At 39.8% G+C, this 19,248-nt stretch overlaps 1 protein-coding gene across 1 annotated transcript in view; it reads left to right on the top strand.

The window, feature by feature from the left end:
• LOC311516743 (uncharacterized protein) overlaps window positions 1-19,248 on the top strand; it is a 97,380-nt gene that overhangs the window by 66,500 nt on the left and 11,632 nt on the right. The window contains exons 19-27 of the mRNA XM_084621086.1: window positions 4,400-4,435; window positions 5,846-5,980; window positions 9,801-9,953; window positions 10,136-10,280; window positions 12,361-12,524; window positions 13,842-13,976; window positions 14,128-14,313; window positions 15,272-15,531; window positions 16,054-16,196. Coding sequence (XP_084477212.1) covers window positions 4,400-4,435; window positions 5,846-5,980; window positions 9,801-9,953; window positions 10,136-10,280; window positions 12,361-12,524; window positions 13,842-13,976; window positions 14,128-14,313; window positions 15,272-15,531; window positions 16,054-16,196 — 1,357 coding nt within the window. The remainder of the gene's footprint in view (window positions 1-4,399; window positions 4,436-5,845; window positions 5,981-9,800; window positions 9,954-10,135; window positions 10,281-12,360; window positions 12,525-13,841; window positions 13,977-14,127; window positions 14,314-15,271; window positions 15,532-16,053; window positions 16,197-19,248) is intronic.

Below are 19,248 nucleotides of genomic sequence, written 5' to 3'. Positions count from 1 at the left end.
ACTATTCTTTCTACACATCGGGATGGTTTGTCCCTGTAACCTCAATAAGGATTCTTTAAAATACTGACATCCCAAGATGGAGTCCAGCGCCAGGTGAGGTATAACAAATATACCAGGTGAGCAGCCTCACCAATGTTGTGAATCTCGACTGATCCGTCTGAGGCCCTGGAAATAGCATGGTTTGTTCTAGGGGAGCTAAGCTTCTCCTAAGGCCTTAGCCCAAGAGAGGCGCTGGGAGTCTACAGTGGTGCGCTTAAGGGATCACAGAGGGGGAATACAGGTGCAGTTCCCCTGAACTGTGCACACACTGTAGACACGTGTGTTTGGAAAAAATATCTAATACATTTTAGAGTATAGGGCATGGAGCTGAAGGCTATTACTGTAAAGGTTTCTAGGCGCAGAATTACCTCTTTCACTTCATAAATATAAATGAAGTTATTTTGATATATCCTTGCTTTAAGACATTACCTGAAACCTTTTTGATGCTCCTACATGATCCAAGGCCTAACAGAGCAGAGGTACTCCAGGAGAGACAAAGTTTCACCCTAATACTGCTAGTTTCAGCATTATTGGCCTGATCCTACACCCGTCTGAGTCAATAGAAGGCTCCCATTGACTTATTGTTGAACCAAGAGGTGATCACTTATGCATAAGAAAAAGAGAATTCTTGCTTGCTTCCTTGCTTTTTTAAAATAAAGGCTTGCAAAGATCCTAACCTTATTTAATTTTCTAATTATAAAATATTTGTATACCTTATAGACTGTGGGTAAAATTTTCAAAAGCACCTAAATGACTTGCAATGAGGGTGGATAAAAAGTGATTTTTTTGATAAAATGCTTTTTGAGGAAAAAACTTATCTAAAGATAGTTTTAATTAAGATACACTATAGCTCAAAGATATCTCATCATGGAGTAGGAATTATAAATTCTAATTCTATAGTATGAGACAATATATTCATGTAATGTTTAAGAAACATTTTGTAAATGAGTTCCAATAGTTCATGGATTAGGGACCCAATCTTATGGGGCTCCGGCGGCTTCTGTATAGATTAGTTAGGTTAATCTTTCTATCTACCCAATGGGACTCAGTACTCCGTCTAGAAGATACCATCACAGATGCTTAGTTTTGCAGTTCTCAAACTGTGGGTTTTTGTCTCAAGAGATAACATGCTTGTTAACAGCAAAACTGTTTTTAAATAAATAAATAATATATAGAGGTGAGAAATAATAGACCTCAACCCTATTATCTCTATGCAAATTTGTGTACACAGAGTAAATCCCTTACCTCTCTCTAAAAATGGAAAGTTTCAAAAAGTTCAATGAATAGAAGATTGTTGGGGGTGGAATAGATCTGGAGATAAATGAGAAGAGAGGAACAGGCAGTAGAAACAAAAGTGAAAGTGTTTGAGCAGCATATTCCAGAAGTCTTGAGGTCTTTCTGAGTGTAGCCTTCACTGATCTGTGATCTACCATACCATTCTCTCACTAGAAGGGAAAAGCTATAATGGCAGCAGTCCATAAAAGAGACCCAGTTTGGGAATATTTTAATTAAGTTCCTCTACCTGTGGGTAAGACAGGCTTGCGTGCAAAATGCAAACAGTGCAACAAAGAAATGCAAGGCCTGCTTGCCCGAATGAAACAACATCGTGAGAAGCATTCCGTCTCAGGAGGAAGCTGCGCTGAAGATGAAAGGAACATGTCTGAACATGCAGGATCTTCAGGTTGGTAAACTTTTTTTTATTTCATACCTCTTTCTTAAGGACTGCCTGTCTTCCTTCTGGACTATTCTTGAATTCTCATGTTTGAGCAAAAAATGTAGTTACTCTATGGTACTATCATTTTAGATGCAGTTGTGATAAAAAATAAATAGCTGAAATAGGCAGATCTTCCTTTTACAATTTCACCTTTAAAGTAGTACTGAGTGTCAGTGATTACAATGAGTAATACTAAATGAGCAGTATGGTAATAATAATAACTGCATTGACTTATTTTGTTTAGGAGAATCCATCCTCAACATACAGGATTCTGAAAACTATAAACCTTCAAGATCAGCATCATTTTCTATAGTTTCAGAGTTATCTGCCAATGATAGTGTTTCAGTCACATCATGTATGTCACATAGCCACAGTATATCACCTGTAGCAAAAAGAAAAAAATCTCCATTATCTAGAAACAACCATAGATAAGTTTGTGATAAGAACCAGCAGATTACAAAAAGAGGCAATTGATGAAAAAATTGCCCGGTTTGTTTATGCAACAAATTTTCCTTTCCATATGATGGAGAACCCACACTTCATTAACATGGTTCAGTCATTAAGACCAGGATACAGTCCACCCAAGAGAGCAGATGTCATAGGCCAAATTGCTGGATAAAGTGTATGAAAGAGAAATTGAGCAGTGTGCAAAATGTCTAGAGAGTGAAATTATTAACCTGAGTCTTGATGGGTGGAGCAATGTCCACAATGATCCTGTTTTATGTGCTTGTGTGATGACAGAAGAAGGGAATGTCTTCCTTACAGAAACAATTGATACATCAGGAAATGCTCACACAGCAGAATACTTACAAGAAGTTGCAGTAAAAACTATAACAAACTATGGAAAAAAATTCAAATGTGTAGTACGCAGCTTGGTCACAGACAATGCTCCAAATGTATCCAAGATGAGAAGAAATTATTTAGAAGAGAGTCCAAAGCTAATAACCTACAATTGCAGTGTTCATTTGATACACCTCCTAGCCAAAGACTTCAGTGTTCCAGAAATAAAGGCTAATGTTGTTGAAATTGCAAAATACTTCCATAACAACCACTTTGCAGCAGCCGCTCTGAAAAAAGTGGGAGGAACCAAGCTAACTCTCCCACAAGACATGCGATGGAACTCAGTAGTGGAATGTTTTGAGCACTATATCAAGAACTGGCCTAATCTGATGGCAGTTTGTGAACAAAATCATGAAAAAATAGATGACACTTTCACAGCCAAAGTTCTCAACGTTGGGCTGAAGAGAAGTGTTGAACACATGCTGAGTACCCTGAAGCCTATTTCTGTAGCCTTGAACAAAATGCAGGGAAATAGCTGTTTTATTGCTTATGCTGTTGAAATTTGGAAGGAACTGGGTGAGATCTTAAAAAGAGAAATCTGCAATGACAGAGTTAAATTACAAGCATTAAAAAAACAAATGAGACAAGCCCTATCTTCAGCTCATTTTCTTGCAGATATTCTCAGTACTTGGTACCAGGGTCAAACCTTAACTGCTGAAGAAGAGGAGTTGGTTATGACATGGACATCCAGCAATCATCCCTCATAATGTCAACTCTAATAAACTTCAGAGCTAAGAGTGAACCATTCAAGAAATATATGTTTGCTGATGATGTTTTAAAGAAAGTCACACCTGTGAACTGGTGGAAGTCACTTAAGCACTTGGATTCAGAGAGTGTTGAAGTGATAATCTCACTTTTAACAGCAGTAGCTTCTTCAGCCATTGTAGAAAGAATATTTTCTTCCTTTGGACTAATTCATTCCAAATCAAGAAATGGTTTGGGACCTGAAAAAGCAGAAAAACTTGTTTTTCCTTTTGCAGATTATGAACAAACAGGAAAATGAAGGTGAAGACGACTGAGTTAGCTGCAGAAGCCAATATTTTAAGTTTTTCATGTTGATTTGGCTGACACAGTCGATTTAATTTTTGTTTTGTTATTTTTTAAATTCATTTAACTATTTTAGTTAAAAACAATTTTAATAAAAACAAACCTGATTTAAAAAAACCTTGAATGTTTAACTAAATTCAAAAATTCATATGCTTGTTTTGTTAAAATATTATATGTTTGCTGTTGAAGAAAAAATCCAGAAAACATAACGTGTGTGTGTGTGTGTTTGTTTGTTAAATAAAACTATTTAAATGTCTGTCTGATGATGTTCTCCTCCTCATACAGCATGGCAAGAAAATCCTCCAAATAGTAATGATTAACCTGTTGAATTGGAAGTAGTTCACCCAATGACTTCATAAATATCTGCTTCAATTACCTTTGAATGATTGTTTGGTTATTTCATTTACCATTTTCTGATATAGCTGTAAAACTAATCTGAAAAGTTTTCAAAATAAATCACTTAAAAAATTTGTAGTGTGTACCTTCTAAAAATGAAGTCTACATCTATCTCTGAGTTCTGAAGAATATGTATTAAGGTTATAACAACCAAAAAGAATGCACTTTTATGTAGAAATATATGATTAAATTGAGTCTTCCTGACTAGTGATTTAAATCAAATCCACCCTGCCTTGCAATATCAGACTGTTACTTGTTTTTTATATTTTGAAGTTTGTTTTGGGTGTGGTTGTATAAACTGTACCTTAATGCTACTAAACAGATGCAGAATGAATAACATTGACTATATCGTTTATTTGACAGATCTGTTTGAACTTTGGAAATGGACTTCACCTAGAGGTAGGCAATGGTTGAGAAATAACTACAATGTCCATGTGTAGAAAAGGTTTTCTGAGCAAACAGTAAACAAGAAAAGACCACTTTACTTATAACTGGTAAATAGCTTGAGTTGCTTTGATGTAGACACAACACAAAAGTCATATCTACTGCTTACTGCAGAAATATAATTGAATAGGCCTAGTCCTAAACCCATCAACATTAATGCTATTTTCCATTGGGAGAAAACTTCCCTAGAATATTATGATTGTGATGAATCAACTTTGAGATTCTCTGAGTTAATGGTAGTGACTGTTAGTTTCTGGCTGGTATCAAGGTAAGAGTCACAAGGGGGACTTAGGCACTGCACCACCACCATCTTTTATGCAGTTTTAGGTATGCACAGAGCATTCCTACTGCACCGGGCCCTGAAAGCAAGACAGTGGAGGAACACCTAGTCTGAGAGTCCCAGTGGGGCTTAGGCACGAGTAAGGAACCAAACTTCTCAGCAGTGTCGAGTTAGGGAGCTGTCTTCATGCTCAGCAACCAAAATTTAGGAACCTCTGGGAGTTTAATGGAGGAAACGTAGGTACCTAAGGAGTTTAAGCACCTCCAGGAATAGGCAGCAGCTAAGCAGTGGTTTTGTGAATGCCAGTGGTGCCTGTATGTTGGATTTAGGCATCTAGCTGCCATTTTAGGCACCTAAGACTCTGTCATGAATCCCATCCCAAATCTGAATCTGGATACTGAGAGCCGCTGCACTGAGTAAGCCAGGCAGTTGGAGAGAACAGGTGGGTTTCCATGGGAAAGAGGATAAGGTAGTGGAAGCAAGTAGTTTGCAAGTCTCTGGGGTTGACAAGATTATAACATAAGGGTGGATGACAAAGAGCCAGTGGGAGGATGGATGTGAGGCTCTATGGACAGGGTGGAAGGAGCAGTAAAGAGAGAAGATGGAGGTCATTTGATTGGGGTGAGGGAGGTTTGAGGGGAAGGCAAACAAGGAAATGTGAGAGGCCTCAGCTCTTTAAAATGGACTGCATAGATAACTTTCTCCTCTGATCTGATAGCTACCACTTTAATTCACACCCATTCTGAGAGATTTGACTAATTCCCAGTTGTCACATAATTTATATTTGTTTATTTTAAACCTGGCCTTTTTAAGTGAGTGTTTAAAAGAAACAGACACATTTCCTTCTTACATGGGTTTTCAGGGAAGAGTCTGACCCTTACCATTAAAATAAAGCATACTTATTAGGAAAAAAAAAATCTACAGTAAAATCAGAGTGTAAATTTAAACAATCAGCTTGTTTAATTAAAATTACATGTGAAAAATGGCATCCAGAAGTTCTAGGCACAGCAGTGGTCAATTGAGAGGAGTGTTAGTGTTTAATGGCTAAAATGTAATGTTGGAATTTAAACCTGCTTTTTTCTTAGGTTTTTAATCAAGCTGCCAAAAATGATGACCTGTCTAATCAGAATAGTAAAATCAGAGAGAAGCGGGAATGGGTTGTTCCGCCTGCCATGATTTCAGAAGAGGACGACAATTTGAAGATTAATCCAATTGCTAAAGTAAGTCAGAGAACAGCTGAAACCCAGTAAGACACGGGGAAACATTATTGAAAGTACATTGTTGCATGTAAAATATAGCTGGGGCCTACTCTAAACACACACACACACTGTTAAAACCACCCTCCAGTTCTTTAAGCCAGCAATTTAAAGAAAATGTTACCTTGGCAATGATCCCCAAAATGGAATTTTGAGCATGAATGCTTTGCAGGATTAGGCCAACAGTAACTGATACTCTTATGCCTTACAAAATTGGGGTTTTCTTCCCCAATGTATCTGTTCAACAATGAATAATACGTAATAAATAACTAAAAATCAAACAAATGTAACCGTTGCTGTAGGTTCTACACAACATCTGAACAACTTTATCTGTGCAGTACTTAGTATATGTATCAAGTTCCTTTATTTTCAGTGTTTCTTTAAGAGTGGGTTTTTTTTTAAAAAAAAAAAATGGTGTCTGTGGACACTGTTTAATGTTGGTTGGCCTCAATTTTTACCTATTTTTTTTTCTTCTTAGTTCACAAAGTTTATACTCGCATTACCTGTAAAAAAAACTATGTTAAAAGAATGTTAACATTACAAAGTCAATCACTGCAAGTTAGGAAATGCCAGAAGTAAGGTTGCTTGTGCAACCTTAATTTGCCCCTCCTGCCTTCTGTGTATGCATTATGATACAGTGTTTAATTATCTGATCAAATAGTATTTTTTGCACATGACCCAGCCTCATTCAGTGCACAGGAAGGTTGGTGCTTTATTAATGAACTGTGTGTGTGTGTCCCTACTCATTATTAAATATGTGGCCTCAGGTCTTATTTACTGCACACTGTTCAAACTCTGATCTGAAGAAGGAATTTTTAATTTTCCTTTGGACTTTTATATGGTGCTCATCACTGGAGTATCTGAGTGCTTCACAGACAGATTGATTAATCAATCTTCATAACCCTCTGTGAGGTGTTTGTGTGGAGGGGTGATATCCCCATTTTACAGATGGGCTGCAGAGGCACAGAGAGATTAAAATCAAAAGTATTCATGTTTTGGGTGCTCCACTTAAGATGCGTAAGACCTAATTTTTCAGAGTACTTAATAGGAGTTGATTGCTATATAATACTGACTTCTGTTACAGCTGTCAGTACTCAGCACTGCTGCAAATCAGAATTCACAGTGTCAAGTTGGGCACTCAGAAAATGAGGAATGCACAGTTAGTGGCCACGAGTGAAAAACTTGTTTTAGGTGACTTGCTTAGCATCACATAGGAAGTCTGTGGCAGAAGGAAGAGCAGAATCCAGTTCTCCAGGGCAACATCCAACTGCCTTATCCATGAGATCCTCAATTCTTTTCCTGCAGTTCCCTGCCTCATTCACTACGCACTTTTCAACTTCCACAACAAATGAGGAAGCAGTTCTACAGCCTACTTCTCTACCCTGAGTCATCCTTAGAGCAGGTCTGTCTTATTCATTGAATGAGGCAGTGGTCCTATGGAAAAAATATGATGTAATTAAATACTGTCATAATGCGTACACTCGGGGAGCATTTTCTGACTTCTGAGTGCTTGACTTTGCAGCCTTAGCATGTAATTTCTTAGGTTTTTAAAAAAGCAAACATCCGAAACAGAAATTCCATCATGTGGTATAATGACAACAGCAGGACTGGAATCTTTAGATCCACTTGCACAGTTCTCAGGCACTTGAGCTAAAGGAGTAACTGATAGCAATAATAGTTTTTCATCCTGTGTGTGGATCAGAACAACAAGGGAATGAAACACACATTTGACAGTGGCATTCACAGATATCTGCTAACAGCAGAGGACTGGTAAGGTTCATCAATCTTGGATTCCATTTTGGTCTCTGGAGGGAGGTGTGCTGTGGTAAATGTAGACCCTTCTTCTTGTTTCCTTCCCTCCCCACTTGTGTCCTGTCTAGTCAAACTTTTCTCTTTCCCACCCCAACCATGTCCTTATCCCAGTCTCCACTTATCAGGTTTCGCATCCCAAGCCCTTTGCTCAGTCACTATTGTCTCCCACTCCAGGCTCCCCATCCGAGTCCCAGTCTCCACCTCTCCTCCCAGTCTGTCTTCTTGCCCAGCCAGTTCCAGATCTTCCCCTGTTTCCCAGTTTTTTCATCTGATCTTAGTGTTTTCCCACGCCCACCAACTGGCTTCCAAGTCATCCCCTCACCAGCTCTGAGTCTTCTTGACCAAGAAGTCCCAATCTTCCTGCTTCCTCCCCCCGCACCCAGGCTCCCTGCCTTGCCAGTGCCAGCAGGGGATGGTCATTGAAAGCACAGGAAAGCCAGGCTCTCTTCTCTCAGTTACAGTGCCCAGCATGATCCCAGCCCGGAGTATTAATTACAAGGGAAGTCTGACTTTGCCCTTTTAGCGCTGGGCTACCAGAACATGCTCAGTCATTCTGTGGTGATGGCACATGGTAATACTCCACCATACATAGGAACCATGAGAGGATGAAACATGCACATTAAGTCTGGAATCTTCTTAGAGTTTAGTAGCTGAATCTTCTGAAGTGTCTACTAAGCATAGGCATGAACTGATGTTTTTCAAAGGCTTTTCACTTGGCCAAATTTAGACAGATTTTCATAAGAACTGCAAAAGGCATATTCTTGACATAAAAACAACCCTTCATATCAAATTTTATGCCCCTGGTCCATAGCATGAGGGCACTAGATCTATTCAAAAATGCATCCTTAGAACATTTTAAATATTGCAAAATACTTTTCCCAACCATGTTCTCAGAAATGGCTGAACTGTTTTGGCGGAAACTTTCAAAAAAAATTCAGCCTGATGAAAACACCCAGCATGAAGAATTTTAGCCAAATGGTTTAAGTTTGGCAAAGCTATAGCAATTGAAAAGAGGATCTTATAATAGGAAGTGTTGGGCAATCTTAATAATAGACGGTGCTATCAGCCCTGCCTATAATGACATAAAGCAAATGTTTTAGGACCAGATTGTATAATTTGCATTGTAGGTGCAGCTCTGAGATGAATTATGTCTCAGGCCTGGTCTACAGTCGGGGGGTGAACGAGCTAAGTTGGTCTGAGTTACGCAGCTTCAGCTATGAAAATAGCATAGCTGAAGTCAACGTACTTAGAGCTGCTTACCATGGTGTCTTCACTGCAATAAGTCGACTGCTGACGCTTCCCCATCGACTCCGCCTGCGCGTCTTGCTCCGGTGGAGTACCAGAGTAGACGGAAGAGCGCTCGGCGGTCGATTTATCGCGTCTTCACTACATGTGATAAATCGACCCCTGCTGGATCGATCGCTCCAGAGGTAAGGGTAGACATGCCCTCAGGAGGCTCCCAGATACACAGCAAAGTGCACAAAATTGCTACAATCCTAATGATGGTACAGTACGTTCACTGTGGCATACCCAATTGGTACTGAGAATCACTACAGAGTGGTGAGGGAGGCCGTGATTTTCCTCTTCCACACCCCCTTTGGTGTAGTTTGTGCTTCTCAGGTATGGTAGGAAGGAATAGTATCTGCACTCTGTCCTTGCACAAGACATGAGAGATTTGAGCTCCTTGCATCCTTCACTACCTCTTTGCACCTAAAGAAGGGACAGGCAAAAGCTAGCCCTTAATTTTGTAGTTAGTTATTGTAAAAATATGAGTAACATCTTTTCTTGTCCTTTTTTAAACATTTTTCCTGAAAATTAAAGCGAATGCAGCGTAGCTTCCTCTACATAGTAAGGGCATGTACTACTACATACAAATATATATCTTGCTTGTTGTCCATAGTATGTTTCTATATGTTTTTTTTAAAGAACTTCCATTTACTGAGTGCAATTAACTCTGTTGTGTTCCTGTTAGATAAGTTCTGATCATGCAGACGATCCAGGAGTGGTAATTACTTACTCAATTTCTGGCCAAGGAGTGACCGATGGTTTGTTTGTTATCAATGGAAAAACTGGAGAACTGAACATAACAAGAAGAGTTGACCGAGAAAAAACTCCAATGTTCAATGTAAGTTGAATTAGTGGGCTATAACTTTCTATTTTCTATATGTGCTCTCTTTAACTTTTCAAATTAATTGCCATCGTTTTGTTTTAATGTCTCTTGACTTTTTCTCCAATGCAAAGTGATAATTAACAATTTCTATCAACATGGATATTCCTATTTTCCCATTATTTATTTGTCTATTTCAGCTTAAAGGTTATGCACATGATCAGAATGGGAAAAACGTGGAAGAGCCAATAGACCTGAGAATTAAAGTTAAGGATATAAATGACAATTACCCAGTGTTTTCAGAGGAAGTTTTTATTGGCTCTGTTGAAGAGTTAAGTGAATCAGGTAAAATACTATTTTTCTAATTGTATTAACATATTAAATAATGGTGCTATGTGGTCACTTAACCTCTCCTGTCGTTACTTTTTTATAACAGTCCTGTATGGTATGCTTTTCATCACTTCCTACCTAGAGCAGTATATTTGATTTTACTTATTCTCTCAGGAAAAAGACTCTTGAAAGTAAACAGACACAAACTTTTTTAGTGACAGTTAAGGTTGCATCGGGACACACCCTACCAACTCAAAACCTGAAAAGCATGGAAATAATTTAAAGGAAAAGTCTCCTGCATTCCTTATCACTTCATATAGCCCATAGCACTCTTAACACTACATAAGGCTTTCATGTCCATGTCCAACAGATACTGAAAAGCAATAGGGATTCTTGCTTCATTAAGCCTGCAGTGTAGCACAAAACCTTTCCCGTGACCACAGACACTTGTATCAGCAGATAGCACTGTCATTCTGTCTGGAGTGGTTCACAACTGTGAGTGCCAACCTCAGAGCAGACTGTCAAAAAGCAGGGCAGACACCCCAAACGGATTGGATTGAAATTAGATTTCACAACTCCATAACAAATGTGAGCTCCTGAAACACTGTAACAGTCTTACCATAGAGTTACAGACACTCCAGTCTATCTTTCCATCCAGCTTGCCTGGGTGGCAAGATAGACTGGTGATAGTTCGTTGCTGTACACCAAAGATCACAAAAGATTCAGGTTGCTTCCAGTCCTAAGAGACCAGTCACTTACTCCAGATCAATTTGTACCTCAGATCTCACCCCAAAGACAATGCTTGTAGCTGATCCTATAGTAAATCAAACTGACACATGATAATGTGGGCTGTGGAAAGGCCTCAGGACATTCAAGTGGCGATTTGGGAGGGTGGCTGAAGAGCAAGTAGGCAGGGGAACTCCACGCACCCCTGTGATGCTGCAGCTGGACTCCTCATGAGCATTGCATAGCCCAGGATATACAGCTAAGCAAGTAGGTAAATGGTCACTGCGTCTGAGATTACCCGTATCCAGTGACCACAAAACCCTATAAGGAGTGTGCGGGATTGCAGCCCCATTCCGGTTCAGCTTTCAGGAGTGGATCACATACCCTCATTCCCATTTCAGTTCATCAAGCAAAGCATATTCACTTGCATGTTTAACTGTGGTTTAGAGAGGAATATTTCACCCCTACCAAATGCTGGCCTCGTCCAAAGCCCATTGAAGTCAATTACAGTCTGTCTGTTGACTTCAGTGGTTTCAAATCAGGCCTCTGGGAGGTGAAAACATCTGTTGTCAGTAGTTAAGAAAGGAGTGTTGGGAAAACAGCTTGATAAATCTTTTATACTGCATCCATTTCAGCCTGATGGTGATCATATGGAAGAGGTTATTGAGGGTCTGCTCTTGTGAGGTGCTGAGCTCCCTCAATTCAAATGGGAGCTCTTTAGTGATCAGCTTTGAAAATCAGGTAGGATTCAGGCAAAATTAAATATAGATTTAAGTGTCTAACTAGAGACCCCAGTTTGAACTAAGATCCGCCTTCTTCAAAAGGACAGACTCCTGTCACTTGAGCTAAGAGACTTCCCATTATATGCCAGCACTATAAATCCTATGATATATAAATGAGTAGTTCTGACCGTAGCCAACAGAGGGTAGTGGCAAACGTACATGATGGTCAAAGGACTGTTTTCATCAAGCAACCAGTTTGAGAGTCAGGCATGGGAGGTAGGGCAGATAATTTAAAAGGACTTTTTTGTCTGTTTATATTAAATTATACCCATGAAGTTTCTATCATTTTTTAAAAACTTTTAGGTAAAGACCACCCATATTAGGCCATTTGTCATACTGAGGTTGTAGTATGTATATCCATGATGTGCATTTGTTTGGTTGTACATACTATCTAATGACATAAAGTGTTAAAAAATAAAAATAAGACATTTCTCCATCTCTTAATAAAAACAGTAATTAGAAGTACAACACAAAACAGTTAAATGGGTCTGAAAACTCTCCATTTTGTATTCTATAAATGATACTTGCCAATACATGAACAAGGGCAATATAAATCTCTCTCTATATATAATTTTTTTAATTCTCAGGTACACTTGTGATGAGGATAAAAGCAACCGATGCAGATGAGCAGAATAATCTAAATTCCAAAATTGCTTTCAAGATTCTTCAAGATTCTTCTCTGCCACCTGCATTCAGTATTAAGAAAACCACCGGTGAGGTTGTAACAGCAATGTTATACCTTGACAGAGAGGTAAACTACTGTCTTATATTGGCTCTTTCCCAGAGTTTTAACAACACTCTTTCAACTCTCTTCCCTCATTGCTGCTTCATCCTGCCCACTAGGTGAGGATTGGATACATAGATCTTCTGACCCCCAACCTCCATCTCCATGGCCCTCCTGGAACTGAAGGTCTAGCCCTTTTCCTACATCGGCCTTCTCCCTTTGTGTCTGCTCAGCTGTGCTGGCTGGTGCATTTTGGGGGGTTAAGAGTTAAGGCTCTGCTTACCCAGTTGTCCTCAACTGCACAGGGGAGGGGAGTATTGGCCCGGTGTCCCCTGTTCAATTCCCTTCATCTCATCAGGCAGAAAGGGGCTTGAATGGAGGGCCTCCCACATCCTGGATGAGTACCCTAACCACTGGGCTAACGGTTATAAAGGAGGTCCTCCTCTTTTTCTTCCCCCATCTGTTTTGTGTGGAGTTAAGTGGGCTTTCGGCACGCTTACTGGATTGGGCCCCTCATACAATTTAGGTGGAAGAACATATGTATTTTCCCTCATCTGTGGATCACTCTGGGGCATAGTGGGGAGACAGGCACCTGGGTGCCTAGAGTGAGGCAGCAGTGTACATGCCCAGAGGCAGAAATGTAGGCACCTAGGGAACTTTTGCACCAAAAACTTAAATGCCAATAGACTTAAGGTGCCTATAGCATTAGGCAGCAGCTGAGCAGGAGTTTTGTGGCTTACGGTGGCACCTAAAAAGGAGACGTAGGCACCTAAGCCCCTTTGTACATTCTACCTTTATAGCAGGCCTAGCTCTAGCCAGTACTATCAGTCTGACATTTTCATGGGTACCATAATCATGAAGTTCACTAAAAACTGAAGGGAAATAACTAAATTATTAGTCTAAACCTTTACAAATTATTACACACAGATTACAGAAATTAAACAATAATTATTTTATCATATATAATATTCATTAACTTTCCCTTTCCTCCAGTTATGGAGTGACCATTTCCTAATCCCAATTAAAGGACAATCATAAAATTCCCAAAGCCCTTTGTGCTGGGGTGGTTGTTCTTGTTTCTTTTATCTTTCTCAAATTCTTTCCACCCTCCATTTACTCAATTATTTGGGAAAGTGCTAAGTGCATTCCTGAGCTCAGGACTCTGGTGGAACAATTCAGTTATCAGGATGGTTATGATGAATGAAATTTAATATTAATTAAACATACTGCCATAGTCAGCCATTCCGTATCAATGAAAGAATAGAGATAATGTACTGGAGCAAAAAATATTTTGTAATTGGTTTCTGTATAGATTTAAACACTTATTTTTTGAATGTGACACAGGAACAAAGTAGCTACACTTTGACTGTAGAAGCAAGAGACAGAGATGGAGAACAAATTGGGCTAGCTACAAACTGTACTGTAAAAATCAAGATTTTGGATGTCAATGACAATATTCCTGTTCTTGAAAGGCAGACAGTAAGTATTTGTTTGTTTAACAGCTTCTGTATGTTCCTATGTCTGATAGTAACAGGTAATTTACTATCACATGGTACACAAAGGACTCATTTTGCCACAGTGAACTAGAGTAGATTTAACATTTTTTAAAAGCCATGTTGTATGATTGCAGTATGAAGGCAGTGTCGAGGAAAACAGAGCAAATGTGGAAATTATGCGACTGAAAGCATTTGACAAAGATGAAAAATTCTCTGATAATTGGCTGGCAAACTTCACAATTGCCTCTGGGAATGAAGGGGATTATTTCCATATAGAGACAGATGCTCAAACAAATGAAGGAGTTTTGACTCTTGTGAAGGTAAGTGTATACTGTAGAGTGTCTTTTTTTTCTTTCTTTCTTTTTTTAAATCATAACGAGACTTTTTTAAATATTAGAATAAATTACACTGGATATTAATTTTAACGAAAATGATTTACATTCTACCAGCATGTGAATGGCAAATAATGTACTGGTGGAACACTCCTCCATTTCTATATTTTATCTCGATGTACTGAGTAATTGTATGTACAGAGTATAAAAACAAAGGAAAGCATGTTTCCCTTCAGTTTAGGAGACCTGGGTCCCATTCTTAATTCTGTCATTGATTCTCTGTGTGACATCAGGTAAATCATTTTAGAGCCTGATTTTATGGCTGTTGAGCATCCTCAGTTTCCCCAAAAGTCCACACGAGTTGAGGATGCTCAGCAACTCTCAGCATATCAGGTCTTATATCTCTGTGGTTTGGTTTCCCTTTCTTTAATTTGTGGGTAACAATGCTTAACTATGTTTTTATAAAGTGATTTAAGACCTACAGATGAAAAGCACTTTGAGTACTAAATATGATAATGATTAGAGGGCAAAAGCTAGAATATATGACAGCTAGTCTGAAACTGGTGCATTCTACTTCCTTTTTCCAATTGTGACGCACGGAGCGAGAGTCCATCCCCAAGGCCAGAAGATAGTGTTCTCTCCAAAGTCAGCAACCTGAAGCTATTGCTTTTAGTTTATCCATACAAATAACAAGATATTGTATCCTTATTCTGTATACTATTTGATATACCTGACATATATTGAAAAGAGACTTGACAAGTGTAAATAATACTTATTTTTTCGGGTGCCGTCAATCGGGCACCTTTAGCTAGCCTTAATCCATTCATTTTTTTTGACAAAGAAAATGTTTTTAAAGATTGAACTTTTAAACATTATTTCAATGTCAAATTCTGTGTTTACTTTTTGAGTGAAGTTTTGTTTTTGTGTCTGTGTGCGCTTGTTGCAGGAGATCAATTATGAGGAAATACAAAGCATGAACTTGAGCGTTGTCGTTACAAATAAAGCAGCATTTCACAAATCAATTAGTAGTACCTACAAAGTAAAACCAATTCCAGTAACGATTAAGGTAAAAAATGTTCCAGAGGGCCTTGTATTCAAACCCCACTCAATGGTGATTGAGACACATGAGACTATGACTATAAACCAGATTATTGGGAAATATCAAGCCTATGATGAAGACACTTCAAAAGTAGCAGAACATATCACGTAAGCATCATATTTTTATTAATTAGCAACGTTGCCATTTATAGAATGTAATATTAAATCTTTGTATCAAACAATCACTAGGCTGAAATTATTTCATAGTCATGCTGTTTGATAGATGTGTCTAATAATTATTACAGTATAAATGAGATGGGTATTCTACAGGGTTTTATGTAGAATACCCATCTCATTTATACTGTAATATAAAAGTATGGACTTTTTAATTTTTAAATAATTTGGTTTTGTGTTAGTTCATATGATGAGAAGTGCATCTCCCTACAGAAACAGTCTGTATTGATGTATCCATTTAGTAAATCTACAAGTATACCAATGACACTTTTGGTTTCAGACTGTGGACTTAAATTTAGGATGAAACCTATAGAAATCCCATGAACATGCAGATACAGTGGTGTAGAGCAAATATTTGGTGTGTGTGTGTGTGCGTGCAAAGCAGCTTCAGCCCCCATGGTTGTCTTGCTCATTATAATTTGATTTTTTTTTTAAAAAAAAAAAAAATTCTAACAGATATGTCAAAAGAAATGATGAAGATAATTGGATCATGATAGATTCTACTACAGCTGAAATCAAGCTAATAAAAATACCTGATTATGAGTCATCTTATTTAATTAATGGTACCTACACCGTCAACATTCTGGCCATACCTAATGGTAAGTTGTGAGGCATTAGATGTCATGTCCTGTGTATTCATAAACCTTTCTTTACAAGCTTTTTGTATTGCTGAGGCCTGACCCTAATGTTGCACAGCAAGAGAGTAGTCTTACCATCTGATCAGTACCCGTTTCGGGCTAAATCAGTGATCGGCAACTTTTGGCATGCGGCCCGCCAGGGTAAGCCCTCTGCTGGGCCGGGCCAGTTTGTTTACCTGCCACGTCTGCAGGTTTGGCCGATCACAGCTCCCACTGGTCTCGGTTCGCCGCTCCAGGCCAATGGGGGCCGCAGGAAGTGGCGCAGGCCCAGGGATGTGCTGGCTGCCGCTTCCCGCAGCCCCCATTGGCCTGGAGTGGCGAACCATGGCCAGTGGGAGCTGCGATCAGCCGAACCTGCAGGTAAACAAACCAGCCCAACCCGCCAGGGGGCTTACCCTAAGGGCCGCATACCAAAGGTTGCCGATCCCTGGGCTAAATATTACAGCCTTCTCTTGATGAGCACTCCCATGAAAATGAAAGCAAATGCTCACCAACATGCAAGGGCTGTATAGTCTAATCCTTAATAGTGTAAAGGTCAGGTTCTCTGGCATAAGCAGGCAGGGCTCCTTTGGCTGCAATGTTTATGTATATTATGGTCACTTCCTTGTTCAGTTTGAAGTCCTTACGCATTCTGGAAATTTGTCTGGAAGAAGTTTTTGCTGTCATTTTTAACACCACATATAAATATAAAAAGGCTTCTAAATTCTGTACATTGTTTTATTTCAACATTTTGATTTGTTTCCTTTTTGTAGCTGTTTTGCAAGATGATTAAAGTGTGAGATTCCCACCCCACTCTGACCCGTATGCTAGGTAAAAGGGTAGGAGCAGCAAAAAGGGGTTCTGAAAGCCACAGTTCCAACTGGGGAGAATTTTCCTGGCACAAAAACTGTGGGAGACCTTGCAAGTACTGGCCTGAAGTGGGGGTGGGGCCACAGCACATACCACTGTGAAGATTCTACACCTGTAGAAAGCCAGGGACAGGTTGCCATAACACGGACAGTTCCCCAAGACTGTCTAAATTATGCTGGGGGCGGTTCTGGCCCCCCAGAGCAGTCCAGAATCCAGGAAGTATAGAAGTGGCTTAAAGCCAAATAGCACTTCCTCCCACTGGTCTGCAAGTTATGTGCTGTGCCTCTGAAAGGTGTGGCTAACCGCAAATGATAGCATGATTGTCACACAGGTAGCCATACCTGCACCAGTTTTTAATCTAGCTAGCACAGATAACAATAGCAGTGAAGATATGGCAGTATGCACCCTGGCTCAGGCCAGCAACACAAGCACATAACCAGGCAGGCTTCTTTTTGGGAGACTAGCTCATGCTACCTCATCCTCTCTATCACTGTTACCTGCACCCGCCCGATCCCTCTCAGTGGCCACACCCCTGCTCTTCCTCCTCTCCTTAAGTGACCACCTCCTGGCCTGCCCTAAGTGATGTTGGGGGGTTGGACTAGATGACCTCCTGAGGTCCCTTCCAACCCTGATATTCTGTGATGTGCTCTAGGGGGCAAAGGAGTGGAGCACCTCCAGGGGAAACTAGAAGTGTGGCACAGTATTGCCAACCCCCTGCATTTACAAAGCACAAGTCAGGCTCCTCAAAATCATGAAGTTAGTGTTGGTCCTGCTTTGAGCAGGGGATTGGACTGGATGACCCTCCTGAAGTCTTTTTCTAATCTTCTATGACTCTATGAAATGTAATAATAATAAATATTAGATTGTTTCTATTTGGGTTTTGGTTGCTCAGACCTGTAGGTGGCACTTGGGTCACTTTTTCTAGATTTTCTCTGCAGCCGAGAGGGCTAGAATCTTCCATTGCATAGAAAATGAAAGCCGAGAGTCTCACCTCATCACACGCTTCCAGGAGCTGGGGCTTTTCAGGCCTGTCTGTAAAGGCCGATACTTTAAGAATTTAGGTATATGTTTATCCTTTAGCTAGTTATAGAGGTACAAAAGAAAGAATCAAAATCACTGTCTGCCAGTGTAAGGGCCTTCTCTCACTGTGACAGTCTGAGGCCCTGTTCTTCAGCTAAGGCCTTTGGCTAAGCAGCAGAGGCAGCCATAAGCTGGCAAGCGAACGGTCACATTGAAATAAGGTGCTACTGGGCTGTTCGGAATACCATCCTGTCCTGATAATGCCCATCACCTCCAGAGAAAGATGTTAAAGAAAACTTAGTTTGATAGCATCCTGTCTGGCAAGAAATCACTTCTCAATAGTTGTGGTTGTGAAACCCTCATTTCTGTACATTTTATCTTTATGGCCCCTACTTTTCTATTGTTAATCCATCTGGTTCTCTAATTGTTTGTCTGCTGTATAATTAATTTTGCTAGGTGTAAGTTAATGAGGGTAGTGGGATATAATTCCCCTCTATTCAACACTGGTGAGGCCTCATCTGGAGTACTGTGTCCAGTTTTGGGCCCCACAGTACGAGAAGGATGGAGCACATGACTTATAAGGAGAGGCTGAGGGAACTGGGATTGTTTAGTCTGCAGAAGAGAAGAATGAGGGCGGATTTGATAGCTGCTTTCAACTAACTGAAAGGGGGTTCCAAAGAGGATGGATCTAGACTGTTCTCAGTGGTAGCAGATGACCAAACAAGGAGTAATGGTCTCAAGTTGCAGTGGGGGAGGTTTAGGTTGGATATTAGGAAAAACTTTTTCACTAGGAAGGTGGTGAAGCACTGGAATGGGTTACCTAGGGAGATGGTGGAATCTCCTTCCTTAGAGGTTTTTAAGGTCAGGCTTGACAAAGCCTTGGCTGGGATGATTTAGCTGGGGATTGGTCCTGCTTTGAGCAGGGGGTTGGACTAGATGACCTCCTGAGGTCCCTTCCAACCCTGATATTCTATGATTCTACCGGGCTGCATTCCCACCTTCATTTGCAATATAGATATATCCAAAGAGATGCATCTCAGAATCTGACCTAAAGGCTTTGTTGACAGTGTAAAATTTGGTTTTGAATTTGGTTGGTTGGTTTTTTTTTAAAATCTGTCATTTGATCCTAAACCCTTTTTGCTTA

The sequence above is a fragment of the Lepidochelys olivacea genome (genome assembly GCF_965140295.1).
Source record: "Lepidochelys olivacea isolate rLepOli2 genome assembly, chromosome: 2".
Taxonomy (NCBI): Eukaryota; Metazoa; Chordata; order Testudines; family Cheloniidae; genus Lepidochelys; species Lepidochelys olivacea.
Note: the sequence above shows the minus strand (reverse complement) of the source record. Positions and strands in the feature narration are given on the sequence as shown.